This window comes from Leptidea sinapis, chromosome 2, assembly GCF_905404315.1.
Source record: "Leptidea sinapis chromosome 2, ilLepSina1.1, whole genome shotgun sequence".
Taxonomy (NCBI): Eukaryota; Metazoa; Arthropoda; class Insecta; order Lepidoptera; family Pieridae; genus Leptidea; species Leptidea sinapis.
In genome coordinates this window covers 8,904,782-8,927,695 of record NC_066266.1, presented here as the reverse complement: position 1 = coordinate 8,927,695, position 22,914 = coordinate 8,904,782, and the positions used below count along the sequence as shown (strand labels likewise).

General features: G+C 35.0%; 2 protein-coding genes across 2 annotated transcripts; both read left to right on the top strand.

Annotated features, from left to right (window-relative positions):
• The first annotated feature begins 1,197 nt into the window (after positions 1-1,197).
• On the top strand, positions 1,198-10,971 carry LOC126973084 (uncharacterized). The gene is made up of 6 exons (XM_050820219.1): positions 1,198-1,214; positions 1,585-1,916; positions 3,454-3,599; positions 4,399-4,632; positions 8,602-8,840; positions 10,656-10,971. The coding sequence occupies exons 1-6, from the start codon at positions 1,198-1,200 to the stop codon at positions 10,843-10,845; spliced, it is 1,158 nt and encodes a 385-aa protein (XP_050676176.1). The 3' UTR covers positions 10,846-10,971.
• Positions 10,972-14,351: 3,380 nt separating this feature from the next.
• Positions 14,352-22,599, top strand: LOC126976095 (leukocyte elastase inhibitor-like). Its single transcript, XM_050824291.1, has 7 exons — positions 14,352-14,488; positions 16,183-16,454; positions 17,597-17,773; positions 19,064-19,277; positions 20,251-20,465; positions 20,662-20,844; positions 21,508-22,599. The coding sequence occupies exons 1-7, from the start codon at positions 14,473-14,475 to the stop codon at positions 21,796-21,798; spliced, it is 1,368 nt and encodes a 455-aa protein (XP_050680248.1). The 5' UTR covers positions 14,352-14,472; the 3' UTR covers positions 21,799-22,599.
• Positions 22,600-22,914: the final 315 nt, after the last annotated feature.

Sequence of the window (22,914 nt, the reverse complement as noted above, 5' to 3'; positions counted from 1 at the left end):
GATCTTTATTAACAGAAAAGATATTGGATATGGTATTAATATTCTATTGTTTACTTATCTTTACGTTCTGTTGTCATGTCTGTATATTTTTATATGTATTATTTATATTATATGATATAATATAAAGTTTAGTTTTACAAATTAATATGATATGAGAAAATTAAATTAATTTTCCTATTATTACCCACGGACTAGTAAAAACAAGGACTCCGTGTCACCTTACATAACAGTGTAGCACCAAAACAACACTAATACAAGCCGACAGGCGGCCATTATGAGAATTGTCATCGTCTGTGACAGATCAGTTTGCGTCTCATTAAAATATTTTAAAATGCCGTCGTTCGTAGTGAAAAAGTGTAAAAACGATTCAATATAAGTATTTGTGACCATATATGATTATTTATGGGAGAAAAAATTGTGTAACTAGTATTCCCCGTAACCTCACACATACTAGCAGAATGGTGCTTCACTTGCTAATATCACGGCGCGGAGTCCTTCTTTTTTACTCGTCCGTGTTATTATCTTGTAGGTTCACTGTTTTAAATTCAGCAGAAATAAAATCTGAGTTTGAAACTCAAAAAACATGTCATCAAATAACATCATAAAATATTTTAGGAAGATTATCTGATGGAGCTTTAAGAAATACACTTTCGGTGTAAATAAGAATTATATATGGATTATTTAATAATAAAAAACAAACATTAAATGTAAAATATCGCTAACTAATAAAATAATATCTAGAGGAACAATGACGTTCTATACATATGGATATATCATTCGCAGTCTGATAACGGAACGGCAAGAGTGTGCTTAAAGCCAATGTAAGCACACTTTATAGCCTATAGCTCTTCATAGTCGTAGCAAGAGACTGTGTACTTGGGTATATATTTTTTAAATTTTAGCGTTCCACAGGTCCATATTATGTAATTCGAGTAACGTAACATGACACCAGTGGGAGGCTTCTTTGCATAGGATGCCGGCTAGATTATGGGTACCACAACGGCACCTATTTTTGCTGTGAAGTAGTAATGTGTAAGCATTACTGTATTTCGGTCTGAAGGTCACTGCAATGTAATGGTTAAGGCGTATCAATTACCATCAGCTGAACGTCTAGCTCGTCTCGTCCCTTATTTTCATAAAAAAATGACAACGCCGTTACCTACATATGGCCGTTATATATATTGATATTTTATCGATATGATCGAATTATTCAGGTAATTACTCTCTATCATTGATTGTTTATAATTGCAATTAAAGTCGTGCATAATTACGCGATGGATGCTTCAAAAGTTAACACGAAAAGATTTTAGTCTGTGCAAAATAAAAATAATATCAAATTACCCTCAAATATACACATGAAAAGGTTCCTACTTGAATAATTTCTACACTTTACTCACGTTAGTGCGCTGGCCGCAAATAACCGCTTTGATGTGATTTTATGATATTTTATACAATGGAAAATAAAGAGAACGGGGGAAAACCAAAAGAATTAAGCTACAATAATTGTGGATATGCAAGAAAACCGCTTAAAACTCTCAATACTATCGAAGATAATACAATTAACAAATTGCTTCGATCGAAAAGTTTCAGTGTAGATTCAAGACTAGTAAATCAGCGACAACAACGAGAAGCGAAAAACCAATTAATTCATATTAGTGACGATGAAGAAATAATAACAGAGAGACGTGAATTATTAAATATTAACGATACAAATGGCTCTCTAGGTAGTGTCTCTAGGAAAGCGGTTACTCCAGACAACAGAACATCGAAAAACATCAAAAAGAGTCTAAAGAGATTGCATAGCAGAAAATTACTTGGATTGACATCTGAAAATGAGGTTAGAAGGGATGATGATGTTAAGAAACGTTTACAGTTCCAACAGACACAACCATGTTTATTGAAATCATCAGAATCATGTAAGTTGATCGTAACTATTATAATACAATATTTTGTTGGTATAACTTGCAAAATGATAATAGAGTTAATATTGTGTTAAACGATATAACAGATGACGTATCCTTAAATTTGTCCACTTATTCTATCCGCCATTTTGTTTTCGAAGCTATGGTAGCTCAGGTACTTTAAGGCGGTGAAAACCATTATTTGTATTTATCAGATCTGAATTAGATGAATGAATGAAAAATAAGGAACGAGACGAGCAGGACGTTCAGCTTATGGTAATTGATACGCAATGCATTTAAATACAGTGCCGTTCAGGATTCTTGAAAAACCCCAAAAATTCACAGCGGCACTACAACTGCGGTCCTCACCTTGAGACATAAGATGTTAAGTTTCATTTGCCCAGTAATTTCACTAGCTAGCTGCGCCCTTTAGACCGAAACACAGTAATGCTTACACATTACTGTTTCACGGCAGAAATAGACGCCGTTGTGGTATCCATAATCTAGCCGGCATTCTGTGCAAAGGAGCCTCCCACTGGTAAAAGCTTGCTAGTTTGCTTAAATTTTTATTTTCTTTAATATTTGTTAAGATTTCATGGCGTGTTATTAAATTCTACAACTAAAATAGCGAATCTTATTCTTATAGCTTTACGCATGTGTGTAACAGTTTTGCCTACATTAATATTTTGCCAATGATTCGATTTATATCAACGTAAACTAATTACGATTAGGTACCGGTCTCTGACCGTTTTAATGCTAAGGTTTGAAAATACATATTTGTATGTGAAAGCAATATATCTAACACCTATCAAGAATTAAGAGTTTAGTTTTCAGAACTCTATAAGCTGCTAGCTGACCCGAAAGACGCTATTCTATTACTAAAAAAAAAGATCCTTAATCCTTAAGAGATTTTCTGTAGGTTCTATATAAGATTCCTACACAATTCCACCATATATTGATTGGTTGTAATATCTTAAAGGGCTAAGACAGCGTTTTCGTTGAAAACTCCCAGGTGGCTTATTTTTCCGACATCTCCAACAAATACAGTAAATCTAGACAAAAATGTATTCAAAAACATAACCAATTATATTCTAAAACTTTCCTCGAGAACCACGCTATCCATTGCCGAAAACACCATGAACATAGTTGCAGTAGTTTTTGAGTTCATAATATAAACTACTAGTTGACCCGACAGACGTTGTTCTGTAGATAAAAAAAAATACTGTTTTATAGAAATTTGCCAATATTATTTCAAAATATCAAGAATGATTTCGTAAAAAAATGCTCCCTATTGTTATAATGAAGGAACTGTCAAACCGTCCGTCACTAAATCCTCTGATATAAAATATGTCCATACAAAACAAATATTGAAAATAAAAATAATTATGGGTCCCAAATCGAAATAAAAACTATCCCATCAAGTTGGACTAAACTGCACTCCATGAAGTAATCCCCATTAAAATCCGTTCATTAGTTTAGGTGTCCATATATTATATATATATTAAGATATATATATATATTGAGATATTATATCTTTGAATTTTTTTTTCAGATTTGCTTTCGTGCGATGAAAGTTATATCCAGTCTTATGAATGCACTTTTCTGAATCATCTCATAACGGAAGAGAAAACTTGGCCCGTCCCTAATATAAGCCCAATTACTAGGGCTTGCGTACTTAACTGGGTATTAAAAATAAATGTAAGTATAATTTTCTTATTAAAGGTACGCAATGAGTGTCCACGGGACCCAATTGCTAAACCTACCCTTTCTATCTCCCACCTATTTAACTCATTCAACCTATTCCATTATCTTGACCAGATTTTCGGCCCATCTTGTAGGCCTTCTACTACGTCTTCCGGTACGTGGTCGCCATTCGCGGACTTTACTGCCCCAACGACCATCTGTCCGTCACTTCAGCTGACGTCTTTGGTTCCCCTACGGATCTCCTCATTTCTGATTCGATCTCGCAGGGAAACTCCGAGCATAGCCCTCTCCATTGCCATCTGAGCAACTATGAGCTTCCTCGAAGGCCAACAGCTAGCGACCACGTCTGCGTTCCGTATTTCATCACTGGCAACACATATTGTTTAAAAACCTTCGTCTTCAGACACTGTGGTATTTTGGACGAGAAGATTTTACGGTGCTTCCCGAATGCTGCCCATCCAAGTTGGATGATATGTGCGTAATGTTTATGAAGGGGTGCGTATACGCCGCCGGCCGCAAATCCATTCATTATTCAACTTACTCCTTCATCATCATCATCATCAGCCCGAAGACTGCTGGACGAAGTCCTCCCCTAAAGATTTCCACGACGATCGGTCCTGCGCTGCCCGCATCCAACGTATTCCGGCGATCTTGACTTACTCCCTACTCGCTCATAATTAATTTTTGACCCTGGCTATACAGCAGCCCATGTAGGTATCGCCTACATGGGCTTGTAACGTTGCTGTTTAGAACAGTGTTATTGTCTAATGAACTGCTTGTGCTTTGATCCTAGGGCAACATTAGGAGTCCTGCTGGGGTCCAATTTGCAGTCTGGTACCTTGATACCCTGTTTACTACCGTAAGAATTGATTTGGATAAGTTGCAGTTAGCAGCCACAGCCTGCTACTGGATAGCAGTGAAAATAGTCGGTCCAAGTATATCAGCAAAGAGCCTGGTCAGATACTCGAACTATTCTTTCCAGATAAAGGATCTAGTGAAGGCAGAGAAAACTATATTGACTCTACTGGTGAGTACTGTAAGAGGATTTATGTAGCATTTTCTCTAATTGACGTGAGTTATACACATTTACTACACGGCCAAATTATCTCTGGACCTCGCTGGTATGTGAAGCCTCCTCCCGTTCCCGTTTCACACCCTCGCGCTCATCCTGTTGCGTCAGTACGGTTTGCGATTTCATTAACATGTCGTGATATTTTCATGCTATCACAGCTTTGTTTTTGAAGTTTTCATTGTTACGATTTGAATTTTGCTGTTAATAGTTCTGTAGTTTCTGTTGTTCTGTGTCGCTATAATATCACTGCCAGAAAAATTAATACTTTATTACTTAAATCAGATTCTTTCATTGGTTTTTCATCATTATAATAATATTAATCAGCATCATCACACGATAGCTTAACATCAATCTAGTCTTGTTATCAGCTCCCCATACAATCTCCTATTTATAAAAAAATGTGTCTGTCGTAAATTCTACTGCTCCACAGCTGAATATCTAAGTGATGCGACAGCCTTGGACTAGATTATGACTATTTTATAGCAAGAGCGCAAAAAAAAGACTGCTGGGAGAGTTTCTTTCGCCACTTCTTCTCTCTTAGAGTCAGAAGAATTCTACAGGAATCAATTTTGAGAAAATAAATGCCTTTTATGACGTTTTATTCCTAATAATATGCTGACCACGCGTCTAGCATGCAGTTGTACCCACGAGTGGGCCGGACGGCGCCGCAGATAAGTTTTCTCAGTGTGAGTGTACTATGTTCATTGAATAAGCTTTGTGTGATGTGAATTTATTAATGATTAGAGAAACAATGGTGTTTAGAGACATATAATCAGAAAGTAAACACTATTGATAAACAAACAAAAAATCATAACATGTCCTATTTAATAAAATTAAAATAAAAAAATCTTAAAACTCACTTTCGAATTCAATCTTTTTAGTTTCTTCTCTTTTTCTACTATTTTTATTGGGTCACTTTTAAGACCCATAACAAAAGGAACCGTGTTGTGTACGGCTGCTGTCAATAGGTCGACTTGGTGACTGAAAATCAGTGTTGGAAATCAATTCCAAAAATGCTGAGTGTGTGTCCTTTTCATGACGTCGTATTTTTAATTTGTTAATTTTACTATGTATATATGTTTTATAATTATACGTTAATTAATATTTAGTTGCACTCGTTAATTCAAATAGTTTTTTAAATAAATTAAACAAAACCTTCTAGCCTAAACAGAATCGGATTTGGTACGGCCGAAAAATCGGACCCGTTTTGGTAGGGAACCATTTTCGACGGTATTTCGCATTAAAATTATTTTATGATCGTTCGGACTTTATAGCCTAACCACATAGTCGGATTTGGTACGGCCGTACTATCTGAACGGTCCTTTAGGAGCATCGTACCAATTACATTATAGACACACTTACATACGAGCTACTTTTATTTTATTATGTTTAAGTTTAATTTTAATATTAACTTTTCCTTTTACTATTGTTAAAATTTTTTTTAGCTGCAAATAAAATATTTTATAATTATTATTTTTATTATTAATTAGTTCGGCTTCGTACTTCGTACGGTACGGACGGTAATAATATTAATTTTGTGCGATAAATAACGCGACATAACTCGAATATGGTCCGCAACGAGACCGCATGAGATGGTTCCGTCGTGTCATCCGATCATGTGTTTAGACTATAAAGAGGACGATGCCGGATTGAAGAAAATATATAAGTTTTTTCCGGGGTGAACCGTCGTATCTTTTATTTCTTTAACTTAGAAGTATATTTTTCATACTTTAAAGAGACTGTATTCTTTAGTATATCGTTTTGATATCGATTCGCGTTCGCGCCTAGCACGAGTACATGCGGCAATGTAAAAAATGACGCTCTGATAGAGAAGAAGCGGCGCAAGAAACTCTCCCAGCATTCTTTTTTTGCGTTCTTTTCAATAAAAATATACAATATTTTACAGTCATTTCTATCGCTATAAAATAATCACAATTTAGTCCCAGGCTGTCCGATCAGTTAGATATTCAGCAGTGGAGTAATAGGATTTACGACAGAGCCATTTTTTTATAAAACATTTAAATTTATTTATAGATATTGCCTGAACAGTGGCTGGGACTTTATTATAGAAGTGTATTACCCTTAAAGCTATTATGTATCTGTATGAGGTAGACATAGCAGTAAAAGCTTATTATAAGAGACCGGATTATATGCTACAAATATGCCCAAAATATGCACGCAAATATGCAGGTAAAATAGCTAAAATATGCACGAAAATCCACAAAAAGGGCCAAAAATGTATACAATTAAAGAGGAAAAAATAAAAAGTCATATTTTTAAATATTTTTATTTTATTTTATAAAGGCCTGTACTAACAATCTTATTTGTGAAAAAAAAAACTATTACAAGATATACCTACTTAGGTAACAATGAAATTTAAGATTTACCTTTAAAAATATGTACTACTAAGTACTGTTCTAAATGTTCTGTAGACAAATTGTATCTACGATCGCTTAGTAAATTTGTGTTTGATCGTACTATGAAAAACATCGACGAGCGAGATCGAGCGTAAATATGCATGGTAATTTTTTTTTCTAAAACATGCAACTACCGCTGAAAAGGTACTAAATATGCAAAAGCATAATAAGTAGAGACCAATGCTATTGCATTTGCATATAATCCGGTCTCTACGTATTATGGTGTAGTTTGTGGCATGTTCCATACATCTGCTTTGTTTTAATACGATGTGATACTTTGGGTACGTTCCGATATGCACTGCGACCACTGTACAGTAGTAGTTAGTATACTGTGAAGCCGTTCCTTTATAGTTAGTTATACTGGTTACTATTTAAAACGGAACGCAATCCCGTATACGTTGACCAAACTATCTTATAACTTTAAACGAACAATTCTTGTCTAATATATAAAATTCTCATGTCGCGGTGTTTGTAGTTAAACTCCTTCGAAACGACTTGACTGATTCTCATGAAATGTTGAGTGCATATTAGGTGGGTCTGAGAATCGGACAACATCTATTTTTCATCCCCCTAAAAGTTAGGGGTGGTCCACGCCAAATTTTGTTTATTTTTTTTTGACTTTTTTTTAAAAATTTGATGAGTTTTAAATTTTATGAGTCAGCATTAGCAAAAATACATACAACTTCAAATTTTCACCCATCTACGATCAACAGTTACTTTTGTATCGCGATTTCAATATCGGCAATACAACGTTTGCTGGGTCAGCTAGTATATATATATATATATATAAATATAATCTGAATCTCGGAAATGACTCCCACGATTTTAATTAAATTTAGTATACAGGTAGTTTCAGGGGCGAGAAATCGATCTAGCTAGGTTTTAATTTAAAAAAATGTAGTTTTATCCGTGTTATAATGAGAAACAGCTACAATAACATTGGAATTCAAAGGTAAATTTCGCCAATATATACAAGATTATAATAGCTCAGATGGGACATTCGGTGATCCGAAAAATAGAAAACCCCGGTTCGAATCCAGATGTCCTATTAGTTTTTTTTTTGTTCAATTTTTATACCATCTTAAAAATCCAGCAAGGCTCGGTTGTCCAGGTACTATTATGTAATGTAAGGAGATCTGTATGAGAACAAAAATCACCGAAATAGAACAGTTGGTTGCGAAACTGAAGTGGCAGTTATTATTCGTTCAAGTTTTATACCTTCTTAAAAATCCGAGCAAGTCTCGGTCGTACAGGCACTAGAAATAATTTGTGGATTATACAAATGGTTTAAGTTTTCTTTAGTGTTAATTCCGTCAAGATACACGAGACTCGAGCCAGATTTTGGCGAGACAACACGTCCTAAGGATGCCTCGTGTAGAGGCGAAACACGTGTCGAATTGTTTAAAAACAAACATTGGCGGAATTAACACTAAAGAAAACTTAAATCATTTGTATAATGCAAACGCAAAGTAACACCTACTTTAGTAAATTTGTGGATTAATTCTAGGATTTTCGAACTAAAAAGGTGATACCGCAAGAGTTCATATCGTATCTGGTTTGGTCGTGCGACAGAGAGGCTGAATGGCAGACCAAACTGGCTTCAACATTCATCTGCATGACTAGTCTGATAATGGATAAGGCAATGTGCGGTCAGCTTCCATCTACAATTGGCGTGGCTGCGGTGAAGAATGCCATGGTGATTCTCAAGAAGTTCGAACCGCTGGCTAAGTTGAAGCAAAATAAATTGTAAGTGTTTCTTTTATGTAAGGGACGAAACGAGCAGGACGTTCAGCTGATGGTAATTGATACGCCCTACCAATTACATTGCAGTGCCGCTCAGGATTCTTGAAAAACCCAAAAATTTTGAGCGGCACTACAATTGCGCTCGTCACCTTGAGACATAAGATGTTAAGTCTCATTTGCCCAGTAATTTCACTAGCTACGGCGCCCTTCAGACCAAAATACAGTAATGTTTACACATAACTGTTTCACGGCAGAAATAGTCGCCGTTGTACCCATAATATAGCCGGCTTCCTGTGCAAAGGTGTCTCCCACTGGTAAATTTTGTAAGTAATTATTGTTTTTTTTTTTATTTTTTAAAGTGAAATTACATCGCCTCCATTTTTTCGCACATTTATTTCATGTCGCATACGATTGTAGTAGGGGTGAAGTTGTATTATTAATTTCAACTAATGCTTTGAAATTTTCTTTTTCTTTCTTTTCTTTTCCTTTTTTATTCTTTCAAGTCAGTTTAGCTGTACGCTCTGAGGCAACAGATTTAAGCTCATGTTCCCGCCTCTTGCTGCTAGACGACCTATAAAAACAGGCCAGGAAAATTAGTTTAGTGTGCGTGACAAGCTACTCGATACACTCGCGATTCGTATGACACTGTGTTAGTGTGAGTGCATTGCTAATAATAGAGTTTAGTTCTAAACTCAAATTTTTTCAACGTTTTCACAGCTGTCATACGGCCATTCCCAATATACTATCTACAGATAGAGATAAATTACTACCTTCTACTGTCAATAATCTGAAGCTGTCCCAATATATCTGATAAGTCATTCTTATCGTCTTATATTGGGACGCGAGAATTGCAATTTCCATACAAACTTCTATCGCTGGTAAGCTATAGGTACGTCTTCCGATTGACAGAGAGCGTGTACGAATAAGGTGGCCACTTAATATTTTTTAATTAATAGTTATAAGGTTTTATTAGTAACACATACTTTGATATCTCCTCTTTTGTCACAAAATTTTAGTGCGAAGTATCGAAGTAATCGCTGCTTATTTTTTACTAAAGAATTCAATTCGCGGACAATGAGGAAAAAAATGTTCTATCGTATTATCCTATGTATCACAACAGTTTTATGCTTACAATCCTTAATAAATATACCTACACAAAAAGTACACCGATAAGAAAATATCTCCTGAGTTTCGTACTAAACAAATGCGTCATACATGAGAAACAACGTGTTTCAGTATGAGTGATGAGATGTGCAACCAGATAAAGTAGTGTTCATAGCTCCAAATGCTATATTTTCAGTGAAAAACCTGAAATTTTTCAAAATTGTGATTGTTGGTATTTGTGAAAATTTTTCACCACAATTTTTGTCTTAAAACACTTTAATTGCGTGTCTTCTGCTTACTCTTCGTCTTAAACCATACAATCTAATATATAAAATTCTCAGGTCGCTGTGTTTATAGTTAAACTCCTTCGAAACCTTTTGACCGATTCTCATGAAATTTTGAGTGCATATTGGGTAGGTCTGAGAATCGGCCAACATTTTTTAAATTTGTTTGATTATGAGTCAGCATTAAAAATACATACAACTTCAAATTTTCACCCATCTACGATCAACAGTTACTTTTGTATCGCGATTTTGATATCGGCAATACAACGTTTGCTGGGTCAGCTAGTATATATATAAATATAGCTGTCTCTTCTTGGTTACATGTTTCCGTTACTAATCACAACCCAATTCACACCGTTCCAAAATTAAATTATGTAAAATATGTTTGGATTGAGGAATATTTTTAATTGAAGCAACGTTATATTTCCAGGTTCATTGAGGCGGGAAAAAGGGACAATTTCGAGGAAATCTGTGAGAGGCAAAGGAAATCTGTTTGCGGTCTTTTGAAACCGTCACCATATAAAGCGCCTTTAGAACTATATGGTAAACTTGATAACATCGTGGAAATAGTTTTATCTGAAATCCAACATCAACGCTGTGAAAACAGATCTCAAGATTGAAACTCAAATAGTAATTTAATATATTTAATAATGCAATTGTTAGAATATAAGGGCGTTGTAGTATAAGTAAATTTTTATCATAATTTAATTTATTTATGTGTAATTTCGCAACTATGACGGTACTTAACCAATGATCGACTATTAAAAAATTTAATCAATTGAATCCAGAGATACTCTCAAAAAATTTTGATATAGGTTAGGAGATTCATCTTTTTAGCGAGAAAAGTTGAAAAAGTGTCCAGCTTATGCTGTAAATAATAGTTCAAAATACTTCCACAATGGCGCTGGTGTCGCACAGGGTATGGTATGAAGTATGGTGAATGTAGCAATTGTAAACGAAATGAAGTTTGCCGAGTTAAAAAAATTCGACTAAAGTAGTTAATTATTGAAAATTTAAACAACTTATGTTGTACAAAATAATGTAGTAAATAAAACCTTCAAGAATTATTATAAGAAAACGTGCACTTAGAGTGATTAGTATTAAGTATTTTATATTTGGTGCTTCTTTTATGATACTGTGGCGCTTTCATATAAGGATATAAAGTCACTGTATATAAAATCCTCTACCCTCCGTAAAAAGTATGTAATAATTTGGAATGCTTAACTTATTTTAACTGACATTTATTTTGCAATTGCCAAATTATTTTTGATTTTTATTATGAACTAATGATATTTAATTGTGATGTTATTTTATTTTAATAAAAAATAACTATAAATTATTGATTCGCATTTACACGTTGCCCCTAAGAATATTGGAACTTTGAGTTAAACTTTGAAAGAAATGACTTTGTTAAAACAAAGACTTTATATAAATATTACAGTGACATTATATCCTTATATTTAGGTACTTATAATTTAATTGTAAGTAATTTAATGTTTTATGTGATGAGAAATTGGAATGGAATATTGTAATATCAAATAAAATAAATACTAAAATTTTATATAAATAATAAATAAATATAAATTATTAACGGCTTTAAAATCTTTCATTTACCTACAAATACAATATTAACAATTATGTTTGTATATTGAAGAAGTATTCATAAGGAGGAATATACTATATTTAGGGGATTCTGTGTATACATTATACACTTATCTGTTGATTTCAACAAAAAAAAAATGTAAAATTATTAAAATTCAAAGCGAACTTTGTTTATGAGGGTGGATCTTCTTAAGGTCGATCATTCATCCATACCAACCTGGTATTGAGATTACTTCCTTGATTGACGGTGTATGTTTAAAATGAAAAGAAATATAAAAATATTACTTTAAAAGTTGTTGAGTAAAATTATCTAAAAGACAATTATTTGTCTTTGAGTCTCTAGTATAATTGTACCTTTGGTGTCGAGACACTTGGCCCGTGGGGCCCAGAGGCGCGGAGAATGTTCAAAATACTATCTTCGCGCCTCAATAAGGCTACTGGAAACCCAAGCGATGGCAGCTATCTCGGTCAACGGATCAGCCTAGCTATCCAACGCGGAAATGCTGCCAGTATTCTAGGTACGCCTCCATTTAATGAAAGTTTTAATTTTATGTAGTCATAGTATTGTAAATATAGTTATAAGATTTGTATTGTTTGAATAAAAACATATTGTATCTAGCCTTGTATGGAACCAAAAAAGGAAAAAAATAATGTGTTAATAGTTATACTAAGGAGTCCAAACTTCCATATTACAACACTAATTTTAAAACATCTTTGGTCGTACTGAAACAAGTTATGGAGTTTGAAAATGGCAAAACTGTTACCAAACAGGGATAGATTAATTACTTGAAAATTCATTAAAATTATTTTAAACATGTAAATTATTTATTTATTTAATTATGTACAGGAAACAAACAGTATTTCAATAATAAATATTAACAGAACTTAAACCCGTGTGGGGTTCCACAAAGTACACAGTTTTTTTTGTAAATAGTTTCCCACCATCTATCGATGTTTGCTGAGGTTGTCATCACTAGGTTTAGTACCGCAGACCAAAGCCAAAATGGCGAATATCAAACAGGCACAAAAGCACTTTGACAGCCGACCATCCAGTGGTATATAGTAGAGGTCAGTCAGTGTAGACAACCGATAAAAACAGGCCACGAAAATTTGTTTAGTGTGCGTGACAAGATACAAACATCGTTAATGTGGGTGTAAAAATTAGAAGGAAACGGTTGACCCTAAAGAACATCCCTGAAACTTCCCGCTAATTCCATACCTGACATGACTGACACGTCGACTTATTACCCTAAACAGACATGACATCCGAATTATGGTCGGCACCCTGACGGGTCACACATCACTGAACAAACACCTATTTACAATCGGCGTTACGGACAGTCCTAAGTGCAGGGGCTGTCTAACCGAAGATGAAACGGTCACTCACGTAATCCTGGAATGTGCTGGGGTGGCCAACCAACGGGCACAAACCTTAGTAAATATAAGGTCGCTCCAGGAAGTCTGCGAACACCCCAGGAGTGTTCTGAACTTCTGGAAGGAGCTGGGCTGGTTGGAATGACTGGCCAACACTGCACGCAAAATGGACCCAATTAAGCGGTCTAATTGCGGAAACAGGAGCCCTTTACCAATACCAATACCAATAATTCCATACCTAAATGCTTCAAATTACAACTATGACGATTTTGAGCAGGAAGATTGCTATGGCAAACTAAACCTGCTATTGGTATAGTTATAGCTCATTGATGGGAATTTCAGTTTTTCACAAACCCCTAGGGAATGTCTTTTCCCAAGCTCTAGTCTATCGCTTTACTAAATTTCATCAAAATCTGTTCCGTAGCTCCGTCGTAAAACCGTAACAAACCCACTCACATTTACATTTATAATATTACTAGCTGATAGCCCGTGAATTCGACCGCGTACACACAAAACTGAGCATGTAGTACAAGTAAGTTGTAGTACACTATTTAACTCTATCATCAACAGTATTCGCAGCGCACGCGATGTAAATAATATTTTAGGTGGTTTTTACACCTAATTTTTTTGGAAATATAATATAGCCTATGTCACCCGGGGATATTGTAGGTACAGTGGAATAATTATTCAAATCGGTTCAGTAGTTTCGGAGCCTATTTAATGAAAACAAACAATAAAATCTTTCCTCTTTATAATATTAGTATAGATAAGGGATTTCCCTTTTTTATTTTTGAAAATTAAATCTTTAACGAACAAAACAAAAATAAATTATCAGAATCAGTCAAGCAATTCATTTTTGATGTTTGTTACTTAGAAATCATTTTACGTTATGTATCATTGAATCGGTAATAATCGTTTTCTGAAACAGAAGTCATCGAAGAGCTAAAACAAAACCGGCTGCTAAGGAAAAACCACAACAAAATGTTGTTTTACATCGCTGTGAGAAAAAATATTAAGATCCATCGCCGTTGTAAACGAAATTAGCACATGTAACGCTACAATAAGAATGATTTTAGCATGAAAAATAACAACTATATCCTATAATGTTAATTCAATGTATATTCATTTGCTTATTAACTTGTTTTTGCTTCTTCTTGATTCGAGACACAAGAATATGTTCACAGACTCAGTAATATGTTGAATTGAATATATTGAAAAGTAAATAAGAATATCAAAAATTGAGAATATTAAAGTGAAGTGAATTATTTAAAATGCTGATTTTATTCTGTACGTATTTATTATCTGTTTTATCAAACATATCAATGATTATAGCATATTAATAAATGCTACTTCAAATTGTTTAACTGCGCAGTAGAATTTTGTATTGTAATTTATGTGTTTTTAATATCTATTTGTTGATTGGAAGAATCTTTTCAAGCAAACAATTTCATTAACAATTCTCATATTTATACTAAGAGACCAATCAATCTAGGCCACAAAATTAGAGGGAAGGTGAAAAATTCCCAACAAGCTGTAAATCAGTGAAATCGTTCAAAAATATATTTAAATTAATTATAACTAAAAATTTTAAGTTCTTCATCTTTACCGTGTATGGAAAAAGTTCTACCCAAGTTCAAAGTTCAAAATAATGAGTTTTTAGCGATTTTCAGCAAAACGGTGACTTTCTCAAGTACTCCAGACATTGTAGATCATAACATTATCTATAAACATGTATTAATTTTCTATGATGTATGAGATATTCAAAGAGTTGAAAAGTTGTTATTGTCATTATATGTAGGTACGCCACGTATGACTAGAGTTTTTATATATGTTGAAACTTTTTGAATCGTTTTATCTCAGAAACGGTGGATCGTAGGAATAAAAGTATCGATACATTTTTTATAGATAATTTTATGATCTACAATTTTTGTCTGGGGTACTTTTATGATAAAACCTACCTATAAAACTTATTTTTGACCTTTGATCTTGAGTAATTTTTCTTCCATAAACGGAAATGATGGGGAACTGTTTTATCACTGAAAAATGTTTTTTCACCTTATTTTGTTCATTCACATCTTATTTATTACAATCATATTTTTTACATCTTCTTTTTTAAAAGTCATTCTGAATCTTCACGTTTTTCATCTAGTTGGCCAGACTTATAGTACACCGGTTGCAAAACTCAGTTTTAGTAATAACACTGGCCCTGGGATCACCCAATCTATAAGAAAATATTTAAATAATAGAATTCAGAAGAACGCTATGAAAGGCAATAGATCTCATGGCCTGTGTGGAGGTAGCAAGGGTCGATTCTTGGACCATTTTTCTTGCTTATTTCTATTGATGATTTTGCTAATCTTGTTGAAAAAGTATAAAGGATTGAAATTCAGTTTTTCTACCATAAAAAGTCCATGTCGCTCTATTTTTCCGTTTGTCCCAAGTGAAGGGTCCTTCTGTCTTAAATTATTACGTAATTAACCAACCTAGTAACATTTTATAGTGACCTAAAAATCACTTATGTTTTAAATAAATAGATTAACTTGGATAACTAAATTCAGGCTTCTAGTATTACCCAAAATGAAGTTATAGGGATTCGAAAATGGCCTGAACTGCTTCGATGAAAAGAATCTTACAGCCGTGCCGCTTGTTTTTGCTCGACTTGGCGGACAGTGGAATAGTTTTACGTCAAAAACCTCACGTTAAATTAGAAAAAAACTAACTGTGCCTAATGCTATAAATGTACATGCGAGTATTTTTAAAAACAGAGGGAAAATCCCTGTCGAATCTACTGTATTTCTAGACATTACTGTTGATTCTAAACTAAAACTACGGTAGAATATTTCAATCTTTTATCCGTCTGTGAGATCTCCTTGACATTCGATGTAGGAATATTGGCGCAATATACAATCTCAAGACATCCATAAATATGGGACTTCATAAAATAAAATATTACATTTAAATATGAATCATAATTTTTTCAGTATTTCTTGGCAGCGCTTCGCTCGTTACATCACAAAGTCGGTATCCATACAATGACCAACAAATACAATATCTTCAGAACTACAACAGGTTTGATCGTCATATCCCCAATGCTGGACATATAAGTCTCTCAAACCGAGTTGGTGAGGAAGACGATTCAGAAGTACAAGCTCCGGTTGCTAAGCCTGTTGTTCTTCAGAACGTTGAACCTCAAAAAGAATTACTAAGCAATGTTAGTCATGGAGTCACAAATTTGGGAATAATTTTGATGAAGGTAAATAGTATGTTGAAAAAGATCTGTTTCATCCAGGGCTAGATTAAGTACAGCGTGTATTTTGTAGGTTCATTTGAAGATATAGATTTCATAATGAATATATTATGTATATTCTCGGAGTTTCCATGCGAGATTGAATTTGAAATGAGGAGATCTTTAGGAGAGCCAATGTCACTGATATAGCCCCAATGATTGCGAAACTGAAGTGGCAGTGGGTAGGGCACATAATTCAACAGACAGTGTCGCCAATTCAATCATTCTATCCCATCTCAATAAATGCCAACATGCATATGTATGCAGGGCCGGATTTAACCTTAGTGCCGCCCCTGGGCACCGGAAAAAAATCCGCCCCAATAATTATACTTAAACTTATAGTTTATTTATTTTATTTTTCAAAACTAAAATACCTAATTTGTTGCAGAAACATTATCAAAACAAATACTAATTGATTTTTTTGTAATTCCAGAAAATAAAAAAATCGGTTATTATTTTAAATCTCCAATAATACAATACTTAAATTGATCAAATGTTTTTATTATTAATTTTTACTAAACGTGCCAAAATTATAATTTACAAATAATGGATAAATTGAATTTCTCGAATTATCAATTAAACCAGAAATTATTAATTAACAGAATTCATTAATTGTATTGAGCAACATTGATAAGAATAAAATAAAATTATTTCACTTTCAAAATTTTGCCGCCCTAAAAAAATTGCCGCCCTGGGCACTTGCCCCAACTGCCCCTAGTGTAAATCCAGTATGTATGAAGGTATTGTACATACACAATGTACATGTACATACTTATATACAGGGGTGTCCCTAATGGTAACAATGTTACCAAATCAATTATTTTTTCCCATCATAATATGCGTTGAACAATTTTATTTATTTTTATTTTATTTAGAAAACTTACAGTGTTTCAATTACTTAATAACGATACAATAGTGAGAACATTTTACACGATTTAAAAGTTTTCGCATATTGACAAATCTATGTACAATACACGCTCGTATGTACATATTTATATACATAGGTGTCGGTAACGATAACAGTGTTGCGAATAATTGCGTTTTTTTCCAATCTCAATGAAAAGCAATGCACCCAAAGAAGTATTAAATTCATTAATTATTTTGTTTAGAGTGCGAGCCACGTTCAGAGAGGAAATATAATGATGTCTCCCACTTCTGTGGCCACACTACTGGCTCTGATGCAGCAAGGCACATCCGGGGGCGCCCTGCAGCAAATCACAGATGCTTTACACATGGAACAGCAGATAACAGCTCCAATATACAGACGACTAACGATCGATATGCGAGTGAGTATTTCGACTTACGGCAGATTTATAATTATACAAATTACATTTGTAAATTTATGAACAATGCGGGACTCGAACACGCGACCTCTCGGGTTCCTTCCCAGCGCTCTTCCAACTGATTCAACCGTTCGAGTACACAGTCGTATAATTTGGTATGTCTTTTTTAACTCTTATGTTGTGACTCCATCCTGTAGATCGTCTACTTTACAGTTTATTTATATTGCGGTTACAAATTTTATTCGTATTTTTAATCCAAAAAGTGGGGAATATCATCCTTAAAATAACAAAGTGTTTAGATTTGAAAGAGCGACTTCTCAAGTCAACTGTAAATTAAACGCACACTGCGTGCTTTTGCTGATAATAGAGGTTAACACTTCGCCGTTATTATTTTGACGTGCTTACGGCTATCACAGTCTATCTAAACATCAATAATCTGAGTTTTAATAAACTTATCTACTTTATGTATATAAAAAATTTTTGGCAAGTTGTGTGTTCGCGACGATGATATTACTGGACTTTCTAATTGTATGTGATCCCAGTGTCTTTTTTATTTCTTGTAGTTTTATTTTTACAATGTTTTACCACGTAACCCGGCATTTTAGTTTCAATTATTAGCTAAGTTTAACAGAACATGTGGCAAGTCAACGTCACACATTGTTCGAGACTGGCTCGAGTATGCCCAATTGGGCGTAGTATAAGTTGCCTCACTTTGCGACCTACGGTATCTAGTTGAAGCGCAGCGGAGACCAATCGTTAATCTAAGATTGTAATGATCTAAATGTTCGTAATTGTTGATTAAATGATTTATTTACATTAGGAAAGAAATTAACAATAGATATATACATTTTCTATCCGCCAAATTACGATGGAATTAGATTTTCATTCGAACTTTTCTGCATATTTGTACGAAAAAATTACGCAGTTTTGGCACAGTTGTCATCAGTACAAGCACTTTTCGTTTATCTATAGTTTTCTGGAAGAGGAGGACAAACGAGCGGACGGGTCACCTAATGTTAAGTGATTACCGCCGCCCACATTCTCTTGCAACACCAGAGGTGATTCCCTCCATTCCAGGAGCGTTGCTGGCCTATAAAAAATATAAGATATACGCGTTTTTTTTTAAAGATACTCATGTCGTATCGACCTGGAAGCACCGCGCCTCCTGGTGCTAGGAATGAGCTTCCTAGCTCATTCCACAGCTTGGTTGTACCTGAAAGAAAGTTTCTGTGGAGGCAAACTCGACACATCAAGATGGTGGGGATGGTTTAATAGTAAAAACTAACTTTTTAGAAAAGAAACTCACGCAACATTCTCACTGTTGCCAACAACGTGGTAGTTGGAGGCGCCTTCGACTTGAACCCAGCCTTCAAAGCGACTGCAATCAGGAACTTCGGTAGTGAAGTGACGCCTATGAACTTCGCAAGATCTGACGAGGCAGCTAGTAAGATCAATAAATGGGTTGCCGAGAATACTCACGATAAACTCACAAATATGCTACCACCAGGTATGTTATATAAAAAATTTAAAACGACAAAATCTTTTATGTTTTGAAATAATAATATCTTGGTTATACTGAACCTACACGAGTACATCTACCTTGGAAATGCAATCCAGTTAGGCAGGTCCAATTTCGCGAAATAGGTCACTCGTCGAATCCAACTCGGATGGGCAGCGTTCGAGAAACTCCGTAAAATCTTATCATCCCAAATACCACAGTGTCTGAAGACGAAGGTTTTCAACCAGTGTATGTTGCCAGTGATGACTTACGGTACGCCTGATGATAAAGCTCATGGTCGCTCAGAGGGCAGTGGAGAGGCAATGCTCGGAGTTTCCCTGCGAGATCGAATCAGAAATGAGGAGATCCGTAGAAGAACCAAAGTCACCGACATAGCCGAAACGATTGCGAAACTGAAAAATAGAGATAGATAGTTCATAGATAATAAATAAATACTGTGTAATTATTTATTCATGTAATGCACTCGTGTGGTTGATCGAATCAGAAATGAGGAGAACCAAAGTCACTGACATGGTTCGATGGACAGATAGCCGTTGGGGCAGTATTGTCCTCGAATGGCGACCACGTACCGGAAGATGCAGAGCTGGAAGCCCCCCACTAGATGGACCGACGATTTCGACAAGATCGCCTGAATAATGTTTGTTTAAGCAATGGTTTGGTTTTGGTCAACTTAAAAAAAACCGAAACAATTAACCAATGTACAAAGTATGTTTTTTGCGCCTCAAAAAGGATACTGGCAACTGATCCGCCTAGCTATCCAACGTGGAAATGCTGCCAGTATTATTAGTAAACTTCTCGTAATGATAGTTTTAATTTAATGTAACCATAGTATTGTAAATATAGTTATAAGATTTGTTTTGTTTGAATAAATATTGTTGCCTATTAACCAATTCGGAAATCGATTATAGTTGAGCATGTTCTTGCAAAATTATCAACAATAAATGTAAAATTTTATTTTCAGACTTATTCAGTCCTATCACACAATTAGTTTTAGTGAATGTCGTGTACTTTAAAGGACTCTGGGAAACTAAATTTAACCCAAAAGCAACCCAACCCCGTGAGTTCCAACTCAGCGATGGAAGAAAAAAAATGATTCCTTTCATGAGAATGCGGAGCTCTTTTAAATTTGGTGCTGATGACAGGACTAATTCTCTGGTTGCGATATTGCAGTTTGAGGTATGTTTACTTTCGTTTTCTCTGAAAGTTTTCTCACTTTAACGCGTAAAAATTGTGCAGTCGTCCAGGATATCACCACATCCTTTTCTGCTGCCAAATAACGATATGACCCTTAACACTTTTGTATTTTGGTGTGAAATTTTCCATAAAAGTATTCTCCAAGGCCTCTGTATTCTCAAATGTACACTTTTTGCAGAGATATCAATACTCACTAATTCTAATACTGCCAAATGAAGATGCGAATGTTGACACCGTACTATCAGTTCTGAATGACGATGACGTCATCAACTACCACAATTTACCAGCGAACGACATTCAAATGGAAATTCCAAAGTTTACTATCAAGTCTGATACAGATCTGCAGCCAGTCTTAAAAAATGTAAGTTTGTCTGTTTTATATCCAAATTAACAAATTAAACTAGTGGAAACCCAAGCACTGGCAACTATATCGGTCAACGGATCAGCCTTGCTATGCCAATGCCAACACGGAAATGCTACCAGTATTCTTGGTACGCTTCCCTGAAATGATAGTTTTAATTTTATGTATTTTTTTTTCGTAATTTAGCAACATCCGGGAATCCATTCCAATTTAAATGCCGTCCACCACCACCTTGAGACAGCGCAGCCGGCTTGGTGTTTCCTTACGGAGACGTATATTAAACGTACCCCGTGTACAAATTTGAGCATAATTTTATGCCTAATGCCGGGGTTTATGTGTACTTTAGGGAGGATATCTGTTGTCTCTGCTGACTCGTGCAAGGTCGCTGGTGTGGGACAAAACATGTATAGACATTCTCTCACCTTGAAAGCACCTAATAGGCGCCAGGAGTAGCGGTTGAAGCGGCTGAAAAGCACTTGGTGATGGGTACATATTTCTTCGTTGCCAGCTCCTTGGTCACCTTAACTGCAGATAGCGATCTTAATGTGGCGTATCGCATCGCTTCGCAGTTTAATTTTATTGTATAGTTATTATAGTTTAATTTATTTAAGTAGGTATATGTTTTTTATTGAAAACTATAAATTAAATCTTACACATTTGCAGATGGGAGTGAAGAACATATTCGAAGTACAATCAGAGTTGTCAGGCATCGGTTTGTATCGAACCTACCCCCCGCAGATATCCAACGCGCTTCACTCCGGCTACTTGGCCATCGATGAACAAGGCGTGACAGCAGCCAGTGCTTCCGCGTTTGCAGCTGTTGCCTTATCACTAGATGATCCATCACCAACGTTCAGAGCGAACAGGCCATTTATAGCCATTCTTTGGGACACGCAGTTTGCTATCCCGTTGTTTATGGCACGGGTTGAAGACCCATCATTGTTGCAGCCGTAATAAAATAAATAAAATAAATTCTCTTTATTTCAGACCGGACCATAAATGTTAGTATATCTTAGACACTATCTTAGTATATGTTTTCAGATTGCATAATTTAATTTTCAACTCGTAAAATGAGCCTTATTACATCGTACTTAGGGCCATAAACTGAAATATAACACACACGAGCATAATAATACTACACACTAGTGCATAATAGGATAATCCCTACAAAGTTAAGTTAGTACTTTCTGCTAGTTAATTGAGAGTAAATAGACCATTTTAAATTAACCTCGTAATACAGTTTCTTTTGTAACAACAAAGAGGTTCTATGTCGCTGAAAATCTATTTACATTTTTGAAATAAATAAATGTGTCCCTTATTAAGACAAACATTTATTATTATCAAAATATTGATAATTCACAGTAATCTGTTATAAAATATATACATTTTATCATTAAAATTATAATTTTGAAGTAGGTAGATGGCTATATGTAATCAATCACTTTACATTTGGTGCGTGGAAAAAAAAATAACTTACGCGCCATTTCCTTTAATTTTGATACTTTCACAGAGTAGGTACCTCAGGTCATTTTTACAGCCCGCTCTCGAATTACCCTCGGTCTTACGAGATTAAAAACAGAATATGAAAGGATACAAACGGAATAACCTGATTGCTTCGCGGCTCGTTTCCTCTGCTCTTCGCTTTGGTAGATACCGGGCCTTGCTGAATAAAAGTAGTCCGGACACAAAAATCGCCGATAAGTTCATAGATATAGATAAATAGTTCATAGATAATAAATAAACACTGTGTAATAACTGATTCGTATAATTTATTAAAACCTTTTTAATAATCTACATCTACATGTATTGGAGACGTGTGGTAGATCGAATCAGAAATGAGGAGATCCGTAGGAAAATCAAAGTCACCGACACAGTCTGTTGCGAAACTGAAGGGGCGGTGGGCAGGCCATTTAGCTCGACAGTCAAATGACCGTTGGGGTAAAGTTCTCGGATGGCGACCACGTACCGGAAGATACAATGTTGGTAGACACCAACAAGATAGACCTACGATCTGGTCAAGATCGCCGGAATAAGTTGGATGGGGGCAGCGCAGGACCGATTGACGTGAGA

Excerpts from the sequence above, each read along its gene's own strand:
- LOC126973084 (XM_050820219.1), top strand. Across the intron at positions 3,600-4,398 it reads ACTGGGTATTAAAAATAAAT|GGCAACATTAGGAGTCCTGC; the intron begins GTAAGTATAATT and ends CTTTGATCCTAG. Across the intron at positions 4,633-8,601 it reads AAACTATATTGACTCTACTG|GATTTTCGAACTAAAAAGGT; the intron begins GTGAGTACTGTA and ends GATTAATTCTAG.
- LOC126976095 (XM_050824291.1), top strand. Across the intron at positions 17,774-19,063 it reads GACTAACGATCGATATGCGA|AAAAGAAACTCACGCAACAT; the intron begins GTGAGTATTTCG and ends CTAACTTTTTAG. Across the intron at positions 19,278-20,250 it reads CACAAATATGCTACCACCAG|ACTTATTCAGTCCTATCACA; the intron begins GTATGTTATATA and ends TTTTATTTTCAG.